At 40.6% G+C, this 19,742-nt stretch overlaps 4 protein-coding genes and 3 pseudogenes across 4 annotated transcripts; 6 read left to right on the plus strand and 1 right to left on the minus strand.

The window, feature by feature from the left end:
• The first annotated feature begins 805 nt into the window (after nucleotides 1–805).
• On the plus strand, nucleotides 806–1,549 carry LOC146471052 (uncharacterized). The gene has a single exon (XM_085121208.1). It carries the CDS (start codon nucleotides 806–808, stop codon nucleotides 1,547–1,549), a length of 744 nt encoding a protein of 247 aa, XP_084977334.1.
• A 2,219-nt stretch (nucleotides 1,550–3,768) lies between these two features.
• Nucleotides 3,769–6,942, plus strand: LOC146471053 (uncharacterized). The gene is made up of 2 exons (XM_085121229.1): nucleotides 3,769–3,924; nucleotides 3,995–6,942. The coding sequence occupies exon 2, from the start codon at nucleotides 4,172–4,174 to the stop codon at nucleotides 6,923–6,925; it is 2,754 nt and encodes a 917-aa protein (XP_084977355.1). The 5' UTR covers nucleotides 3,769–3,924; nucleotides 3,995–4,171; the 3' UTR covers nucleotides 6,926–6,942.
• A 1,472-nt stretch (nucleotides 6,943–8,414) lies between these two features.
• On the plus strand, nucleotides 8,415–9,110 carry LOC146471054 (uncharacterized). The gene has a single exon (XM_085121209.1). It carries the CDS (start codon nucleotides 8,415–8,417, stop codon nucleotides 9,108–9,110), a length of 696 nt encoding a protein of 231 aa, XP_084977335.1.
• A 32-nt stretch (nucleotides 9,111–9,142) lies between these two features.
• LOC146471055 (t-SNARE domain-containing protein 1-like) lies at nucleotides 9,143–10,313 on the plus strand. The gene is made up of 2 exons (XM_085121239.1): nucleotides 9,143–9,708; nucleotides 10,105–10,313. Exons 1-2 carry the CDS (start codon nucleotides 9,324–9,326, stop codon nucleotides 10,176–10,178), a joined length of 459 nt encoding a protein of 152 aa, XP_084977365.1. The 5' UTR covers nucleotides 9,143–9,323; the 3' UTR covers nucleotides 10,179–10,313.
• Nucleotides 10,314–11,448: 1,135 nt separating this feature from the next.
• On the plus strand, nucleotides 11,449–12,983 carry LOC146471056 (uncharacterized; annotated as a pseudogene).
• Nucleotides 12,984–13,165: 182 nt separating this feature from the next.
• LOC146471057 (uncharacterized) lies at nucleotides 13,166–15,447 on the minus strand (annotated as a pseudogene).
• Nucleotides 15,448–15,808: 361 nt separating this feature from the next.
• Nucleotides 15,809–16,955, plus strand: LOC146471058 (uncharacterized; annotated as a pseudogene).
• Nucleotides 16,956–19,742: the final 2,787 nt, after the last annotated feature.

A 19,742-nucleotide genomic window follows, 5' to 3' on the forward strand; every position in this document is an offset into this window, starting at 1 on the left:
AACGTGCGTTAAGAATAGTAAGCAATTCCACATACATTGCCCATACTGGCCCTATCTTTAAGGAACTTAAACTCTTAAAATTTCATGATATCCATTCGTTTCAATTAGGTTTTTTTATGTTTTCATTCAAGAACTCTACACTCCCTTCCAAATTCAATAACTTTTTTTTACTGAATAGTCAAATCCATAATTATAATACTAGGAATGCTCAGTCCTTCCGCTTGCCACTGTGCAGAACGAACACCAGGAAGTTTTCAATTTACTTTCAAGGTCCAAACTTTTATAATTCGCTAACTTCTGACATAACTAGTTCTCCCTCCTCCGCTTCTTTTAAAAGAAAGCTTAAAGAATTTCTTCTTTCTAGGTATTAACTTCTGTAAGGCTGTAATTCTTAACTAACTTACTTAATATGTGTGTGTGTACGTGTGCGCGGTCAAAGTTAATTTACCATAAATCCATATTGTAATTCTAATATAAGATTAGTTAAGTGAGGAAGCCTGACTTGTTATAAGCCTCGTGGTTTCTTTCAGGTTTCCTCGCCATTTATTTTCTTTCTTCAATTTTTTTCTTCATTTTTTTCTTCCCATCTGTAAATGTTGTGTATATGGCGAAATAAATATTGTATTGTATTGTATTGATTATCAGCCATGTTCATGAAAGAACACATCATAGCGGAAGAGGGATAACTCTGAACGAGCTTCGTTCCTGTGGCTATTGGATTGTTAGCGGAAATGCGATGGTCAGACAGTTTATTTCTAAATGTGTAACATGTCGTCACCTTCGAGGGAGCCAAGGAGAACAGAAAATGGCAGATTTGCCAAAGTCGCGCGTAGAGCCAACGCCACCCTTTACCTATTGTGGGGTCGACTACTTTGGCCCTTGGCACGTCCAACGAGGAAGATCTGTCGTGAAGAGATACAGAGCCCTGTTTACTTGCTTAGCAAGTAGAGCAGTACACATAGAGGTGGCGGATTCTTTGGAAACGGATTCGTTTATAAATGCACTCAGACGTTTCATCTGTAGACGGGGATCGGTCAGGGAAATCCGCTGCGATAGAGGAACGAATTTCATTGGTGCAGAAGCAGAACTCAAGAAAGCTATTGAAGAAATGGATGACCAGGAGATCAAAGCGGAACTCCTTAAGGAAAGCATCGATTGGATTAAAAACCCTGCATCTGCTAGCAATTTTGGTGGTGTCTGGGAAAGACAAATCAGGTCAATCAGAAATGTCATGAATGGTCTCATCAGAGAACATGGTAGTCGTCTGGACGAAGACTCGTTGAGGACTTTCCTTTGCGAAGCCGAATACACGATCAACAACAGACCTCTGACGGTGGAGACCCTCAGCGACCCACATTCTGCACCACCATTATCACCAAGTATGCAGCTTACAGGAAAGACAAGACTTGTGCTGCCCCCGCCTGGAGAATTCAAGAGAGAAGACCTGTACTGCAGAAAGATGTGGCGGCGTACACAGCATATGGCTCAAGAATTCTGGTCAAGATGGTGTAAAGAATATCTGCAGCAGTTACAAGCAAGAAACAAGTGAATTCGGCCACGACGAAATTTTCAGGTCGGAGATGTTCTGTTATTGAAAGAAAACCAGTCTCCTAGAAACAGATGGCCCATGGCTAAAGTGGTGGAAACTCGCCCCGATGATCAGGATCAAGTACGTTCGGTGACAGTGTTGACAAGTAATGGATCCAGACTGGAAAGACCTGTTAACAAGCTAGTGCTGCTCGTAGAAGCGTGAGAGACCGGGATTCCCCGACGAGGAGCCTGAGGAGCCAGAACTTTGTTAAGAAAGAGATTTACAGTGAAAGAAACTTTAAGTGTTTTCACTAAGCATGGAACATTGACATTGTGTTTGCTAAAGATTAGTTCCTTTTTGTAGAAAATGTTGGACATTTTGGGGAGCCATGTTACTGCTGGGCTTCGTGTTTCCCAGCTGGGTTCCCTGCGCAGACATTTAGTTTCGGGCATGCGCATAGGTGGCCTTTAATGTTTACCACGAGGGCCACCGAGTGTTTACCTCAATTTTAAGTTCACTAAGGTTTATTAGTTTTCACGGTTTGTACGGCAGTTAAGTTGACTCTTATGAAGGTCCATCGGTGTAACTGGAATTGCGAGTTTGTCTCACGGTGCCTCGTGTCGAAATAAACGTTGAAATTTACGGCTGGTTTACATTCGCATCTACACAAACAGAAATCAGATAGTTAAATATAAGTAAAAAAAAATCAGAAAGCTTAATAATCAAGTGTGGTGTGCCTCAGGGGTCCGTTTTGGGACCTCTCCTTTTCCTTGTATATATATATATATGAATGATATTGGAAAGTGCTCAGAGATCTTGTCAATTATTCTATCTGCAGATGATGCAAACCTATTTTTCAGTCATAAAAACTTAGATACTGTACATGAGACCATGAACTGTGAGCTAAGAAATTGTTACCTGGCTCTCTGTAAATAAGCTTTCTTTAAATATAAAGAAAAAGCATTTAATAATTTTTAAATCCAGAGAAAAGAAATTAAATCAAAATGTTTCAATTGAAATAAACGACCAAGCAATTGAGCAAGTAAAATACACAAAACTTCCGGGTTTATACATCGATGATGAGCTCACATGGAAGTATCATCTTGACCATGTTGCAACTAAAATATCAAAAATGACAGGTATAATGGCAAAGGAAAGGCATCACTTATCACTAAAAACTTTGCAGACAATTTATGACACCATGGTTTACCCGTACTTAACATATTGCCTATCCAACCAGGCTCAAGTCAATTATGATACGAAAAAAGATAGAATCACTATGTTTGCAAAATACAAAGATAAATCTTGGCCACTATTCCTATCATTAAAGATTCTTAATACACATGAGTTAAATATATACCTAATGGCACTTTTTATGTACTTATACTTTAATGATAAACTACCAAGTTATTTTACGAATTATTTTAAATTAAATGAAAAGTTACACAGTTACAATACTCAAACAGCCTCAAACATATATATTGATTACAAAAGAACAAATTATGGAAAATTTTCATTAAAATTTAGGGGAGGGGGGGCTCGAATTTGGAACAAATTACCTAAGGACCTGAAATTTTTTAAATCATAATTTAAAAAAATTGTAAAAGAGTTTATGTTCTAAATCATGTGAATTCCGAGCTAGATTGTAGTTAGTTCTTAAAAAAGGAAAAGCAAAGTTAGCATATTTGCATTCAAATTATATCCATCTGCTATATATATTTAAGGTACAGTTACTAAAATATGCAGATCTTCTTCGAAAAGCCCAGTAGACCTTGCTAACATCTCCAGCCATTATATATGTTGATTTTGTAGCAGATATATGTCAATTTTATATAATGTGATATAATGGGCGAATGAATAAAAAAAAAAAGTAACGGCCGGTCAACGGACAATTCCTGCTCAGAATGAGGGTTTGACTGAACAAATTCTTGGATGGCCGGACTTTTTGTCTGGTAACACACGCTGAATTCAATAGACATCATAATTCTGAGCTGGGCCGTTTACAATGTTTATTTTTATCTTCACTTTTTTACAATTTTTTCCTTTTTCCCAATTTGCTAGTCGGTCCCCTAGCATGCCTTCATAACCTTTATTCTTCACGATTGTCGTAGTTACATATTATGTTAATGGGTTCTAGAAGCTTTGCGGATCATCTTATCATAATTGAAAATACGATTTAAGAAAAAACAACTTGAAAACCTCCTGTTAGTTCTTGTATTTGAAGTGACATCCTGTAAGAGACAGAAAATGAACGTTATATGGTCTGGTCTTCGGTGACCGCATTCAAAATATCGTGGGCGCTCTTTCCCACAAAAGCACATGTTTTGTTATGGAGTTATACTGTCGTTTCGTTAGGACAAGTTTTCGTTTCCATTAAGAAGGCACAATAACTTGTACGTATGCAGTATTTTCGGTTATTCGGTCAATATCATCTTTGTAATAGTCGCGTTGTTGTTATTTCAGCGAATCTCTTCCTCTTTCACGTGTAATTTGTGAATGGAATGAATACAAGTTATGTGCAGATTAGAAACGATCTAGCAAGTGAACAACTGATTAAAGTACAGATTCAAGTAGCTATGAGTGGACGCTACATCATTCGAACTTATTGATTTCAAGCAGTACTGTGGTTAAAGGAACGGAATGACTGGCAAGAATTCGAAGAGCAAGAAATCGACAAGTAGTGCTAAGAAAGGTGGACACGAGCGAGCAGCGACTCATGTGACTCCACAGAAGGAAAATGTTCCCGATTCGACGCCAACAGAGAAATCGCCTCAGCGCACGTTCCAAGGTGATGAGAATGGTGGATTAGAGCAAGTAGGGCCATCAGTAACAAGTGGAAACGTAGAATTTGGTTTCTATGGCGAGGATCCGGTAGAACAAGGCAGTAGTTCCAGGCCTGTTAGATTAAGAGAGCCGAACAAAAGACTAGATGAATTAGAAGTTCGAGTCGAGAAAGCGGTTCATGCGAAGCGTCAGCGAAACTGGTATCTTGGAGAACTGCGAAAACGGCGAAATTGTGTACAAGAATTGATTTTAAGCCCTAGCACACAGATACGTGGAGTGGAAGCCGAGATTTGCAGGTATGAAGAAGCATTTCGTAACTTTGTTGTCAGTCATGATAATTACTTCAGCTTTGAAGATGATGAAGAGAAAAAACAATTTATTATTGACAGTTATCAGAATGAACGAGAAATGAAATTACAGTTCGAAATCCTCATAAATCAGTGGAAGAAAAAGGGAGTTGGTACCCCTCCTTCTGAATCTGGATTGAGCCATGGGTCTGACAAGAGCGAGAGAAGTTGTGTGTCAAATAGAAGCAGTGTTAAAGAGAAGAGAAGGGTGGCAGCAGAAGCTAAATTGGAAGTGCAGACCCTAAAAGAAAAGGAGGGACTAGAACGCAAATTAGAAGAAGTAGAAAGAAGTAAAGCAGAGTTAAGCAGGAAATTAGAGCTGTTGAGTGCTAAAACTAAGATGGAGCAGGCGGAAATTGACTTATTGCTGGAGCCCGGCGAAGAGAATGAAGCGAAGGGTGGGATGAATTATTACTTAAAAGAGCATAGTGCCAATTATCCTCCTGCGAAGGGGCATTTTTCACAGCCTGTTAAGGGTGGTGCCACACCCTCTTCAGAATCCCAGCCAGTTGTTGACAATGGAAAAATGCAAACATCTTCAGCACAGGATATTGCCCAAACTTCATTTTCATCATTGGTGACTGCGAGTTACGTAACGTCAGGGTCAGTGGTCACGACTTCTGGTCCAAACGTAGGAAGAGTTGCAATTCACAAGACGAGTTCTAGTAGTTTAACTACCCAGGTTCCAATTAATTGCACTAAGTTCAGCACGCCTATCAGTTATGTACCTCGTTTTAATTTGCCAAGGGCAACATCCACAGCTGTTGCGGCATCACCAATGTCGATGCACCAATTACCAGGAATGCCTACATGGTCTTGTAGTCCACGAACTGTAGGTTTAGATGCATCAGCAACCGAGTTCTATCCTGCCAACACTCCTCAGCAATCCACATCAACGTACATTTATTCAGCCCCTCCTTTTGAGCAGCAAGCTAGTCCGCAGTCATGCATGCAACCTGATCCTTGGGTGGCAGTTGCCGAAGCAATCAAGCAAGGGCCATCCTTACCGAAAGTAGAGTTGATGAAATTCAGTGGAGAGCCTTTGGAGTATGTCGAGTTTGTTACAAACTTTAGAGACAATATTGCGAACCAGGTGTCTGATGAGTCTCAAAGACTGACACTCCTTTTAGCTCAGTGCTCAGGCAAAGCTAAAGAAGCAATTAGGAGTTGTGTTAATTTGACAGTGGGTGAAAGGTACACAGAAGCCTGGAGAACTCTTAGCGAGAACTTTGGCCAGCCTCACATGATAGTAGAAGCCCACATGAAGAAACTGAGAGAAATTCAAGTGCGGAAAGCAGATGCGATGACTCTCATGGAGTTTGTAAGGCGACTAGAAGATGCTAGGAGGGTCCTGACCAGTATGGGTCACAACTACGTGAGTCGGTTAGACAACGAAGATGTCATAAACTTGTTGATGCGAAAGCTCCCTGATGAGGGCCTGAAAAGGAAGTGGGTGGATAAAGCAGGAGAGCTCATCAAGCGAAAAGGTCGAGCGAACTTTGCGGACTTTGTTGAATTTGTTCGAAGAGTTGCAGATCGTATAAACAATAGATACCGGCAAGAATTAGGGTCCTCTTCTCATGGTAACCGAGAAAAAAAGGAACCAAATAAGATAAGGGATCCGCCTCCCAAGTTTACTACCCTTGCGACTCAAACTGACCAGAACTGCCTAAGCCAGAAAACATCACCAAGGCCCCCTTGGAAGTGTGCTCAGTGTTCCGGACCTCACAATGTTTGGAAGTGCCGAAAGTTCAGAAGTGCCTCATTGAATGACCGTCTAAAGACTGTTTGTCAACATGGACTTTGTAAGCTTTGTCTTGACCATGGACATACTGCGAAACAATGTGATAGGGGATTCACCTGCCGAACATCAGGTTGCGGCAAGGATCACCACTACCTGCTACATTTCCGGTCGGAGAGCGTTGATGAAAAGAACCCTAGAAATCCCAGCAGTAATGTGGTGGAAGGTTCAGCGAACAGTAGCAATGTCCAAGCGCCCAACACGAAGGAACAGGATCTGGTGACAGTTGCTGCGCTCGAAGCTGGCAGACCCAGAGTATGCTTTAAGGTAGTTCCAGTCAAGATTAGATGTCCGGGAGGCATCAGAGAGATCATAACACACGCTTTCCTAGACAGCGGTTCAGACGCCACACTCTGTCTAGATAGTTTGGCGCATGAAATAGGTGTAACGGATATGAAGCCAACCAGCCATACTATGACCACCACCAACTGTGCGGACAGGGAGCTAAGACATGGTCATTAAGTCCAGTTAGAAATGGAATCGTTAGAAGGAGATACAAAGTTCAGAGTCGAAAACGTCTTGATTACAAGCAATATTCCCCTTTCAGCACGACAAATGGCCATAAACGAGGATATTAAGCGTTGGCCTCATCTTTGTGATGTTAGCTTACCCGAAACAGGAGATAAGAAAGTGACAATTTTGATAGGAAACGATCGCCCAGACCTGATTGACAAGCAGTTAGATCAGAAAGAAGGAGACCAAGGCGAACCTGTTGCAGTGAGGACGCCCCTTGGGTGGACAGTCCAAGGCCCGATTGGAGAAACCGTTAAGGACCGTGTTCACATAAACTTTACTCGCACCGGCCAAGATAGCTTAAGCGTTTAGCTAGAGCGCATGTATGATGAGGAATTTGTTGAAGCTGATGCCAATGCTGAGGAAGGCATGTCTGTTGAGGACCGTAAAGCACAGGAACTTATGGATCAGTCAGCGACCTTAGTGAACGGACACTATCAGCTTAAGCTTCCTTTTCGCCAAGAGAAGCCTGACCTTCCTGAGAGTCTGTCGACAGCCACAAGCAGGTTATGTTGGCTAGAGAGAAAGATGCGGAAGGATCCAGTTTTCCACCAAAAGTACAGCAGCGTAATGGGCAAGTACCTGACCGAGGGAGCATCACGACGGGTACCTGATGACGAAGTCCCAGTGCTTAAGCCACTATGGTACCTTTCTCATCACGCGGTGTGGCATCCTAGAAAACCCGAAGAACCGTGGGTAGTGTTTGATTGTGCCTCAAGAAGTGGTGGAACGTCTTTGAATGAGCAACTTTTGAGAGGCCCTGAAAACACCAGCACCCTGATAGGAGTGATCCTGAGATTCCGAGTAGATGACGTAGCAGTTACGGCAGATATTAAAAGAATGTTTCACCAGGTCTTCGTAGCACCAGAAGATCGTGGAGCGTTCTGTTATTTATGGTGGCCGAATGGTGACCTGTCAAAGGGACCTAAGACTTAGCAAATGCTTGTGCACATTTTTGGAGCAAAGTCCTCGCCGAGCGTAGCAGGATACGCCCTGAGAAAGACCGCTAAGGATAATGAGAAAGACTTCTCCCAAGAGGCAGTTGACGCCGTGCTTAAGGATTTCTACGTAGATGACTTGCTTAAATCCTTTGCTGATTCAAAACACGCAGTACAAGTCAGTAAGCAGCTCCAGGAGTTACTTGCGAGAGGAGGCTTTGAATTGACAAAATGGATTTCCAATTCTCGCAGCTTGTTGTCAGCGTTTCCGGTGGAGGAAAGAGCACCCACCATTTAGATTTTAGATTTTAGATTTGAAATCAGAAAGTTTGCCTATAGATAGAGCACTAGGAATCCACTGGAATGTTGAACATGACACATTTGACTTTGTTGTGAATGACAAGGAGCGTCCAGAGAATCGGAAAGGTGTCTTATCATCTATTGCAACGGTGTATGACCCGCTCGGATTCGCCAGCCCCCTACTCTTACCTGGATGAGAAATGAATCAGGAATTGTGCAAACTAAAGTTGGATTGGAATGAGAAGCTCCCAAGAGAATTGTGTGAACGTTGGAAGAGTTGGAGAGAAGGGCTTATGAGCTTGCAAGGATTCAGCATTCCTCGATGTTTTAAGCCAAAGGACTACTGTGAAGTGAAACATGTAGAGCTTCATCATTTCGCCGATGCATCCCAAGAGCATGGTTATGGGACAGCCTCTTATTTACGTCTTGTTAACAGTCAGGGGCAAATTCATTGCTGTTTCGTAATGGGGAAGTCTCGCGTGAAACCCTTGAAAAGTGCTGTAATAGTACCAAAGCTGGAGTTGACAGCGGCTACTCTAGCAGTGAAAGTCAACAAGGTCATAACGAGAGAGTTAGAAGGAAGACTGAAGATTAACAGTGTGACTTACTGGACTGACTCTATGATAGTTCTCAAGTACATTGCCAATGAAGTACGAAGATTTGTAACCTTCGTCGCAAACTGGGTAGCTGTCATACGTCAAGAATCAGATCCAGGGAAGTGGCGGCATGTACGATCAGAGCTCAATCCTATGGATTATGCTTCCCGAGGGATCAAGGCCTCGGAGACTGGAAAACTGGAAAGGTGGCGCCATGGTCCAGAATTCTTGTGGAGAGAAGTTGAAGATTGGCCCCTGCAGCCTCCAGGGCCCGGTTGTTCAAAACCACGATTAAACTAACCACCGATTAAGCCTAATCGTCGATTAAATTTCCTAACCGCGAGTTAGCTAATACGGGGTTAAAAAACCGTTGTTCAAAAGGATATTAGACAGCCGATTAACTAATCCGCGATTAAGCGTAGAATTAATTAAATTAATTGATTATAATTTATTTTACGCCGGTCTACGTCATTAAATTGTGGAAAGATTGCGGGAAACCGGCTTTCTCTCAAAATGGCCTCTCCAGCGAAAAAAGGTCAAAAACCAAACTTTTCGCCTTCAGAAATTGCCGTGTTAACAGAAAAATTTGAAGAAAATATGGAAATTTTGCAGAGCAAATTTACAAACAGCGTAACGAACGCAAAAAAAATCAGGATTTGGGAAGAGATAGCGGCGGCTGTAAACTCTGTCGGCGTCACCCGTCGAACGACGCAGGAGGTGCGTGAAAACTGGAAGAACTTGCAAAGCAACGCGAAGAAAGAATACAGCTTTTTCAAAGCTGGGCAGAGGAAGACTGGTGGTGGCCCTGCCCCCCCAAGCCCTTCGGAAGCCAGTTTGAAAATAATGCACATGTTTGGCGACCAGCCGTCATTTACGGGGTTACAGGGATTTGAAACAGGTATGTTGATAGAAAGTGCCTGCCAGTGTTCTAACCTTGCTAAAAAGTCAACTTTGCGAGTGAGAAATGAAAGCCAAAGCGAAGGGAAAATTTTGGACTGTAAAAATTGTGGAAGGTGGACTTTCCTTTATTGTTTTTGTTTTCTTTTTTTGCTTCTTCAATGGCCGGTTGAAAAATGTCTTTGCGAGCACATAAACTTTGAATGACATGTAAACAACACCAAAAAAAATTTGAAACTTGACGATGGCGCCGAAAAATCTGCCTCGTCCCATTCTTCTCGGTATGATATTTCAATATTTACGGCCAGCGGGCTAACGCTACCGTTCAATTAAATATGGCTGCTTTAAGAGCAGTGCAAATTTGTGGCGCTTTATTATTTTTAATTGGTTTTCGTAGGTGCAGAAACTCTTGTCGTCGAGTTGGAATGGAGCGAGATGGATGAGAATTCAGCGGCGGTACACGAACATTAAGAGCTATTGCATGAAGTTCCCAAAGTTGTCAAAAAACCGAAGGAGGTAAGCAACAGGCCAAAGAAGAAGATCACTCATGACAATGTGCTGGAAGAACAGTACAAGGCGTTGATGTTGAGGCAAACAAATTTAAAGCTGAAAAAAAAAATTGAACTGGAAATTGCTCTATTGGAGAAAAAGGCCGCGAAGGAGACAGAAACCTTTGGAAACTCCTTGACCACAATTAATTTAAGCCTGATAGTAGCCGGCCGATCTTTCCTGTCATAATTGTTGTATTTCATGTATCGAACGGTGTTTAAATTAACCATTATCAAAGACGTTTTAGCCTTTTATAATCAGTATAACTGTTCGATCTGTATTTTTGTCACAGCTAAAGTAAACATGAGGTAAAAAAGATTCAGACAAATGTACAAAGTATTGAAGTACTGTACTGGTTGATTTTATGTACAGTGTTCAAATGTTGCAATAAGCATTTAATGACTGGCCCCAAGGGAAACAATGAGTTTTGTTTCCCGAAGACCCTTAACGCATATGGCTGTTTTCATACTAGAGGATGCATTATCTATCTGGGAAAACTTGGGCAAACACTTGTTGTTTGTCTGGTTATTCGTCTCCAATATAAAGACAGGCACAATATGTATTATCCTTGTGGATGAATTATCTTCCATTGTTTGTCTTGGAACGACGCACAACAGAAGATAGTTTAGATAGATATAAAAACACAACGACACTGGGAACAAGAACTACAAAACTTCATGGATCTATACCACATTATGTAGGGTACCCTGATAGGTTTCATTCTTTCCATAAGTACTGATTGTTCTATTTGGGTGATATTTCTTACACTAGAATGAAACTTCCAGGGCACTTGTTTTTAACAATAGGGGTCTTAATATTATAATTACTGAGTAATGGTTGCTAAACAATACACAATATTCAGTTACTATTATATAATAAAATACACAACAAGCACTTTCTTTTTGCTTATAGTTACACGTCCGGATTTCCCGTTTGAGTAATTCTCGAAAACATAAAGACAACAAATAAGAAAATCACAAAAAATGTTTTAAATTTGTTATCGTTTATTTCCGGATTTTAATATCTGTGGTATTCATATTCTTTAAGTTGAGATTGTACCATAGACGGTGCTATAAGTATTTGTGAAGCAGACTCCTGTAACTGAAATTACAGTTGGCAAAGCTGAAAACAGACAGGCAACTGGGACAGCAAGGAAGGAAGGAAAGAAAACTAATATCTGATGAACAATAGGATGCTGGTGTCACGAAGTTTAAGGAAAGTACATTTTCAGTATAGAAAACAATTTTGAGTAGATTGCTTTTGCTGATCAAACTTTCACCACACGCTCCTAAGTGTTACTCGGAGATGTCTTTTTAATAAGTATGACACATATGAAGTCTACCCAAACAGTGTTTTCTTTGAATTGTATCATAGGGGTCAGTCACTTTAGGGGAGGTAAGATGATCAATGATCAACTGGTTAAGTGTGGAGTATGCAATAAAACAAAGAAGGTAGCTTCAGAAAGAGGAGCAATTAAGAAAATAAAGTACTTCAACATAAGTGAGTGCTGTATAGGCCTTTTAAACAGTAATATATTTTAATTGTCTTTGATTCCTTATGTACCAAACCCAATATTCGTACCCGTATTGTAACGGTTATCCGATACAATTCTTGGCGCGAATATTGTACTGTGCTTACGAAATGAAAAGCCCGCTTTGTGTTGTCCTGTGAGAAGAATACTCATGGGAGGAAATAATCAGGGAATACAAATCAATGCGATACGTTTCGTTTCTGAAGTTTGTTTTTATCTTTTGACAAGGTGAGTTGTTTAAGCCAAAATGCTTAACTTCAGAGAAATGAAAGCTTGTATCGCATACGCTTATGGAAGCAACTTTATAAATGAACAAGAACTTGTAGTTTTGTACGACTGTCACAAGTCAACAAATCCAGAGTTTCCGTACTGGAACTACGACAGGCTAGATTTAGACGAGAAATCAAATGACGAATGTAAGGCCGAGTTTCGTTTCTACAGGGAGGACATTTATAAACTTGCTGAACAGCTACAGCTACCTGACGATATAACAACTTACAATGGTTTAGTTGTTGCTTAGGTACCTGCATTATGAATGTATCTCAACACGCTTTGCCTATCCTTGTCGATATAGAGATTTGGTTTATCGTTTCGCCAGACCGGTTCCTGAGATTTCCATCATCACAAACCACATAATGGACTTGATTTACAGTCGGTGGCATCATCTGCTTACAAGATACAATCACGATTTGCACTCTCCTTCCAAGCTTCTTCAATACGCTTGGGCGATCGAACAGGCAGGAGCTGCCTTAAATAACTGTTGGGAATGCGTAGATGGGACTGTGCATCCAGTTTGTAGGCCTAACGAAAACCAGCAAGCCATCTACAACGGCCATAAGCCTGTCCACTCCATCAAGTTTCAGCCTGTCGCTTTGCCTACAAAGGCCCTTTAAGGGTGGTGTCCTGACCCCACCTCAACAAGATTTTAACACCTCAATGAGCACAGTCCGCTCTTCTGTGGAGTGGATATTCGGGAACATTGTTAATTATTTTAAATTCTTAGATTTTAAAAAGAACCTTAAAATCGGATTGAGTGCTGTAGGAAAAATGTATGTAACATGTGCGTTAATGCAGAATGCGCATAGCATTTTATATGGTACTGTTATCTCAGAGTATTTTGGTCTTAATCCGCCAACTCTAGAGGAATACTACATTTAATGTATTGTACTTAAGATACAATTGCAATACTCTTGTTATACGACACAAACGATTTGGCTTCTTACAAAAATTCATGGTCAAAATAGGGCACAACCTATCAGTAGTGTAAAATGCGTTATCATCAGAGTACAATAAAGTGACGGAAAGAAATCAAAAGCTCTGTTCAAATGCTAAGATGCGCAAAACGTCTTTTACTACAGCAATACTAGCTGCTCCAAAGCTATATTGTCCCTTTGTGAGATTGTGCTTGCTGGCTGTTAAGCATCATCTGCATAAACTGTTGTTGCTGCTGTTGCTGTTGCTGCATCTGTAACTGCTGAGAAAGCAGTGCCTGCTGAGTAGCCATGGTAGCTTCTTCTTGCTTTCTCTTTATCTCTAGCTCATCTTGCCTTAACTTTGATTCCCTCTCTGCTGCCTCCCTGAGATAGTCGAGTGTGTCATTGCTTTTTTGACGTTTTTTTTGGCGGTTCATCTTTTCCATTTCGCTTCTTGGTCTGAGCTAGCCGCTCCATAGCCCTCTACCTCATCTCCTCCCCTGTCGCTTTATCTTGATCCTCCTTGTTTCGATCCTCAGCTGATTCTTTGGTCTGATTAGCCTCTTCCTCACCTCTTCTCTCTAGATAGTCTTCCATGATCTGATCTTTTTCTCGATATTCCTGGGAAATTCCCGCGCTCCTATCAGCCTCTCTCTTCCTGGCCTTGCAATCCCTTTCTAGGATTTTCAAGTGGTCTCTCAAACCCTTTCGTCAGTCTTCCATGATCTGATCTATTTCTCGATATTCCTGGGAAATTTCCGAGCCCCTCTCAGCCTCTCTCTTCCTGGCCTTGCAATCCCTTTCTAGGATTTTCAAGCGGTCTCTCAAACCCTTTGGCGAAACGTAACTGTTGCTTATAATGTGCAGCCTTGCATTTTTGGCTCCTTTTAACTGTAAATGTAACCCTTTCTCGACAAGCTATTTATTTATGAAATCACACTGGTTGGTTGGTTGTTTGTCTCAGGAGCTCGATAAAAAAATACACAAGACAGATTAACAAAATGTGCTAGCATAGCACAAAAGAAAGCGCAGCTGTAAGTTGAGAAAATATTGTGTCCTAAAAGATTAGACTGGCTATAAGACCACTCAAAACAAGAGAAGAAAAATCGCCTAGCTCTGTAGTTGAGCTATCTAGTCCTTGGTTCTAATTGTCGACACGAATGCTAAAAAGCAACCTTTTAGTCCTTTCAAATTTATTGTACACTAGAAAATGTCTTATAATTATTTCAGTGCAGCATGATTAAACTGAAAGATTTTTTACACAGCAATTTACTTTTCGTTTATACCGTGTCGTGCTTTGACCGCTTTCACTGCTGGTTAGGCCTACTCTGGGACCTTAACTCGCCGCGAGATTCTGTGAGCTAATGTGAGTTTAGGCGAGTTAAGGAAAAATTGAGCTTGCCTATCTGTTGCGAGTTTGTGCGAGTTAAGGGAAAATGATCAACCTAATGTTGAGGTGATAAGGGTTAAAACATATAATATAAAGATGCCTTGCAGTCTTTGTATGTCTTATGTATATATATATATATACCTAATAGTCTCCATGTTGCCCAATTACAAAAAAAAATCAAACGAAAAATTTGAGATAAACTCCAAAGTTGACTGAAGCCAAATCTTATTTAAATTTAGTAATATTGAATTTTTTTTCCTAATTGGACAAGTTGAGTATAAAGTTCTGTCCCCGGTTGTTCAAACATTGGATAGTGCTATTCAATGGATAAATCACTATACAGCGGATAAGTATTGGGAAAACTAATTGCACTACCCACTCGATAGAGATTGATCCAGTGGATAGCACTATCCAGCATTTGAATAACCTAGGCCTGTTCTTTATTAATAATTTTATTATATAGCATTCAGATACCAAACTATACGATTTGGTGGCTGTATGATACTACTACTAATAAAAATATTCATCATCATATATTATTTATTCTAGCTGCATAAATATTTGGCAGAATAATAAATTAGTGACAAAAGAAACTAATGTAAATAAAACAATCATGAATAGATAAGAAAATGAAATTGTAGTATAAACACAGCTAGGATATTTAATTTTACTTGTTTTTAATTCACTAACACTATGTTTTAAATATTAGACAGGTGAGCATAATAGGTATCACATTACATGGCATGACTTGTTATCACTAACTCCAGAATTAAAAAAAAAATGTTTTTACAGTCTGTGTCAATGTTCTTCAAAGAACCAGTATAAAAGAACGGGGAAGCTGGCGAACTACATCTCAGTTGAGGAAATTTTTATGACACAATCAATTTTAGTAAACTGAAATGAAATTTCTTTCTCCTCGAAAGTTATAAGACTTATCTCTAAGTCTTCCATTCGACCCATTCTCTCCACTTCACTGATGGTTTCCCTTGGAATCCAGCCCAATTGATTGGTTTCACTGCCAGACACGAAAACACCAATTGCCTTTTCACTCTTTTCGTTTCCTCGGGATAAATCCATTTTAATTTCTTGCAAATGGAGATTGATTCCTTTTGGCAAACACAGCAGTTCCTGTATTTTAGGCTGATTTCCAGTGTAATAGCCACAGCTGACGTCACATTTCGCTCATTCGAATTCGACTTTGCCACAAAAAATCTTCTCGTGGTTCCTTTTTTTTTTCCTATAGTTCTTCTGGTTCCCGTGGTTCTTCTGGTTCTTGTGGTTCTCTGGTTCTTCTAGTTCTCGTGGTTCTTGTGGTTCTCATGGTTCTCTGGTTCTTCTGGTTCTCGTGTTTCGCTGGTTCTTCTGGTTCTTGTGGTTCTCTGGTTCTCCTGGTTCGTGGTTTTCGGGGTTCTCCTGGTTGGTTGCCCTGTTGTGCACTAGCTGCCAGATCTCCAGCGATTGGCACGACATGTGACCTTTCCCACTCAATTTCAAGATGGCTGGCGAGGAAGAAATTCGTTCCGTTCAGGATCTTGAAAAAAGGCTTTCCAGTGTTTCGTTCCCATTCGAAGAGGTCGTTCCACAAAGTGTTATGGAGTGGTTCGATATTTTAGCGAGAAGTCATGGCACCACCAGGGAGCTGTTGTTAGTCAGTACACTCGCATCGACGAGTGCTTTGATCGGCAAAACAACACTTGAAGTCTTTCCGTCCTACGAGGAAAAAGGAAACTTGTTCTTCATTGCCGTGGCACAATCAGGGTCCGGAAAATCACCCGCATGCTATCACGGGTGTATTGATCCCATTGTGGAACACTTGGAAGCTAAACTTGGGAAGAGCATCGTCCTGGACGAGACCTCAGCGAACGGTTTATTCAATCACTTCGTGTCTGGTGACTCAGTTCCAATATTGTGTATTGATGAGGCACATTCGTTTTTGACCAAAATCTCCGGTGCATCTAAGTCAAACCAAGTGAATTTCAGTATGGAGAGGCTTTGCAAATGCTTCGATGGCGATTGTTGGTACATCCTAAAGGAAAGCAAGGGCAAACGTAGCGGTGTTTCCTCTGCAAGGGCCTCACTTATTGCGTTAACTACTCCGCGACAGTTTTTTCAGAAAGCTTGGCCCAAAATTCTCGACGCAGAAAATGGACTTGCTGAAGGATTCTGTTTATTTACCAGAAGCCAATATCAAAGGATCTGGAAGAGATGGCTCAATTGTATGAGAAGCTAAACGACTTTCCCGTGAAATCGTTGAAGGTTGTGGTAGAGCAGGTATATAAGCTGAGCACAACAATGACATGACAATAAAATATTCGTTAAATGCTAGTAGTGCTCGGGGTGTTTTCAATGAAGCAATTGAAGATGTAATCCACGCATTATCACAGCCCAGGACAAGTGATCTACCAAACAGCGTGTCCCAGAAGGCAGTAAAAAAGCTCATCTGTCAGTTCTTAGTTCCCAAGACAAATATTTCCACAGTCAAGGCATTGAGATGGCGGCTCTTTACAAAGAAGCAAGCCAAATCAGAACGGCTTCTACCCACATTAGCCGCATTGCATCAGGCCATTCTTCGTGCCCACTATTAGTTACCAGTATGGAATAGTGACAGGAACTTCAACCCAGCCTTGCCATCACTGAAGGACTTCGGGTGTGAATGGAAAGAAGAGGACAAGGCGTGGATTCCCGACATGACAACACTAACCCCGCACCTGAGGCCATCATCCATCTTGTGAAGTACAGGTGTGTCAAGGAAAGGTGTACCACCAAGCGCTGCCAGTGCAGAAAGGTTGGAATGAACTGCAAAGACCTCTGTGGCTGTTCTGACATGGGTGAAGATTGCGAAAATATGCCTGAAGACGTCGGTGGTGACTGATTCTGAGGATAATTTGGATAGCAAATTTGAATAACATATTATTGCTAGTGAACTTACATTCCGCTCCCAATGATAACTACCCATGGTGATGCCTTATCTCCAATAATAGCTGTAGCTCCGAATTTGCAGCCATTATACAACGTTAAAACAAAAGACTTTATTATATCTTGCATCAAGTGTGAGTATTCACATGAGATAAAAACAATCTTAAAAAAAACAAAGGTTCTTCGAATTTTTGTACTTACTATTTTTTATAGGAACGAAAAATTGTGCTTCTCTAGGTTAGGTTACCTGTGGTTTTTCTAAGCTCTCATGCGAGAATGTTTATTATGAAAACAGGAAAAATGTGTGACATTCCTAAATGACCACGCTTAATAAGAATGGTTTTGTTTTTTACCCTTGCAACAAAAGAGCCAGTTGGCTAACGCAATGATGTAACCAATTGAGATCCCCCGCGATTAAGATTCTTTGTTTATTGCATTTGCATTTTAATGTAGCATTCACATTTAAATGACATGGAAATACTTAGAACAAAACATTTTATGCCCAAAGGATTTGAATTGGGTACAACATAAAAGTTTTCTCGATTTTGCTGGCATTATCGACTTTAGATCAACTACTCAGAGCCTCATTTTCATGTTAAATTGATCACGTGACCAAAAACAATACGTCAGATCGTATGTTATCGCATACTTAACACATTCTGATAATTTGCGGAGATTTGAGCCATGTGTATCGAAGATATGATACGGTTTTATCAATAGCCTCGTTTCCATGCTGAGGGTTTAACGTAATTTTTTTAAAACATCCCTTAAAACTCCTCCGTGCGAGATGCAAAGGTGGCAACATCACTTTTCTTATTATTTTAAGTCCTCTGAACACAACTAGCCTAGTGGCTTGCTTTCTTCACAAATAGCCCACGGGAATACATATGCTCCCAGACTATTATAGTTATTTATTGTGTTCTGCACAACATTTCAGGCTCCCAGGAGATTTGTGACTACTTTCAGTCACTTGAAAAGTCTGTTAGGCTTCTAATACAGCTTGTTACCGGCGTTGCCTAGCTCTTTTAGCTTCTTTTATTTTCACGTTTTCCCAATGGAAGAAGACTCGAAATCAAAGGGACAAAAGAGAAAATACGGTAAGTTAATGTAAAATCTTCGTGTAATACATACATACATACATACATACATACATGCATGGATACATACATGCATGCATGCATGCATGCATCCATCCATCCATCCATCCATACATACATACATACATACATACATACATACATACGTACGTACGTACATACATACATACATACATACTTGTATTCTGGGTAGAATGTGTTTCGTAGAGCGGTCAATTCGTTTGATTGAAGAGCAATGTATAATTCTTGACAGAAGTTCAGGCTTCAGGAGTTTTTATCGTTTATACGATGAAAACTCCTGAAGCCTGACCTTCTGTCAAGAATTATACATTGCTCTTCAATCAAACGAATTGAGCGCTCTACGAAACACATTCTACCCAGAATACAAGTATTTACATACATACATATACTTTATTTATCCTCGAATTTACAGAGTAGCTTTGAATAGCTAATATCTTCCTGTAATGTGTAACGGCCTGTATATAGTTTAGTAGTTTATTTGGGGAACAGAAACTTTCCTTGGCGATCAAAGTACCAATCGCCGCTATCTCAGGGTCTTATAGCCTGTTAGCTCCTGTTGAAATATCTGGGCAATGAACAAAAGTTCGCATCAGAGCCAGCATTGGTATGGACATGGGTTCCATGCCGACAAAAACTCCGCAAACTGAATTGAAGAATTAATAACCGCACTGGGAGCTACTGGGGAAAGGTACAGACTGCAACTGTCAATATTATTCTGTGGTAACTTGTAAATGAGTTACATGCAGTGTAAATTTTTGACCCACATCCTGATCAACATCTTTCTCTTGACCTGTCGTCTGTTTCTCGTAAGACGGCGTTGACTCCTCAAGCTCAAGAGAAAATGGTGATTGCAATCTCTGCGAGGTGTTCGTTTCATTCAGTGACTCTCTATTATTACTATGAATTTGGTCGCCACTTAGCACCCGAGGATAAAAAATATTACAAATTGTGATGCTGTTGCCGAATAAAGTGGGGAATTGCTAGGATTGTCTACGTCCATGGATGACAAAGGAAGAGCGCAATCCCGTGCTTTTCCTAATTTTATCGCCTAGTTTTATCATTCTGTCTCGTCTCTCAAAGATTGACAGTTATCGCCGTGATCTTTATATTGTTGAGCCTGATTTTTGGAAAATCTCGCAGTCTCTGCCGATTTTCACAGATAGCTACAAATCGTGCAAACCGGAAAAATAAGGGTTGCACTAGGAGCTACTAGGAGAAGTATTTTTTGACAGCTATTTTCCACAAAGTAATTAAATTTTCGCAGAAATTGGCTAATTGCGATCTAGTTATGTTAACACCGACAACCAAGTACGGTGTAGCATTAGCTAGCATTTGTTT

This window comes from Pavona decussata, unplaced genomic scaffold (genome assembly GCF_977016875.1).
Source record: "Pavona decussata unplaced genomic scaffold, jaPavDecu1.1 SCAFFOLD_106, whole genome shotgun sequence".
Lineage (NCBI taxonomy): Eukaryota > Metazoa > Cnidaria > Anthozoa > Scleractinia > Agariciidae > Pavona > Pavona decussata.

Bases quoted from the DNA above. Each gene is read 5' to 3' on its own strand.
- LOC146471052 (XM_085121208.1), top strand. From the start codon at position 806: ATGGCAGATTTGCCAAAGTCGCGCGTAGAGCCAACGCCACCCTTTACC.
- LOC146471054 (XM_085121209.1), top strand. From the start codon at position 8,415: ATGAATCAGGAATTGTGCAAACTAAAGTTGGATTGGAATGAGAAGCTC.
- LOC146471053 (XM_085121229.1), top strand. From the start codon at position 4,172: ATGACTGGCAAGAATTCGAAGAGCAAGAAATCGACAAGTAGTGCTAAG.
- LOC146471055 (XM_085121239.1), top strand. From the start codon at position 9,324: ATGGCCTCTCCAGCGAAAAAAGGTCAAAAACCAAACTTTTCGCCTTCA. The intron at 9,709-10,104 runs GTATGTTGATAG...TGGTTTTCGTAG, and splicing joins GTTACAGGGATTTGAAACAG to GTGCAGAAACTCTTGTCGTC.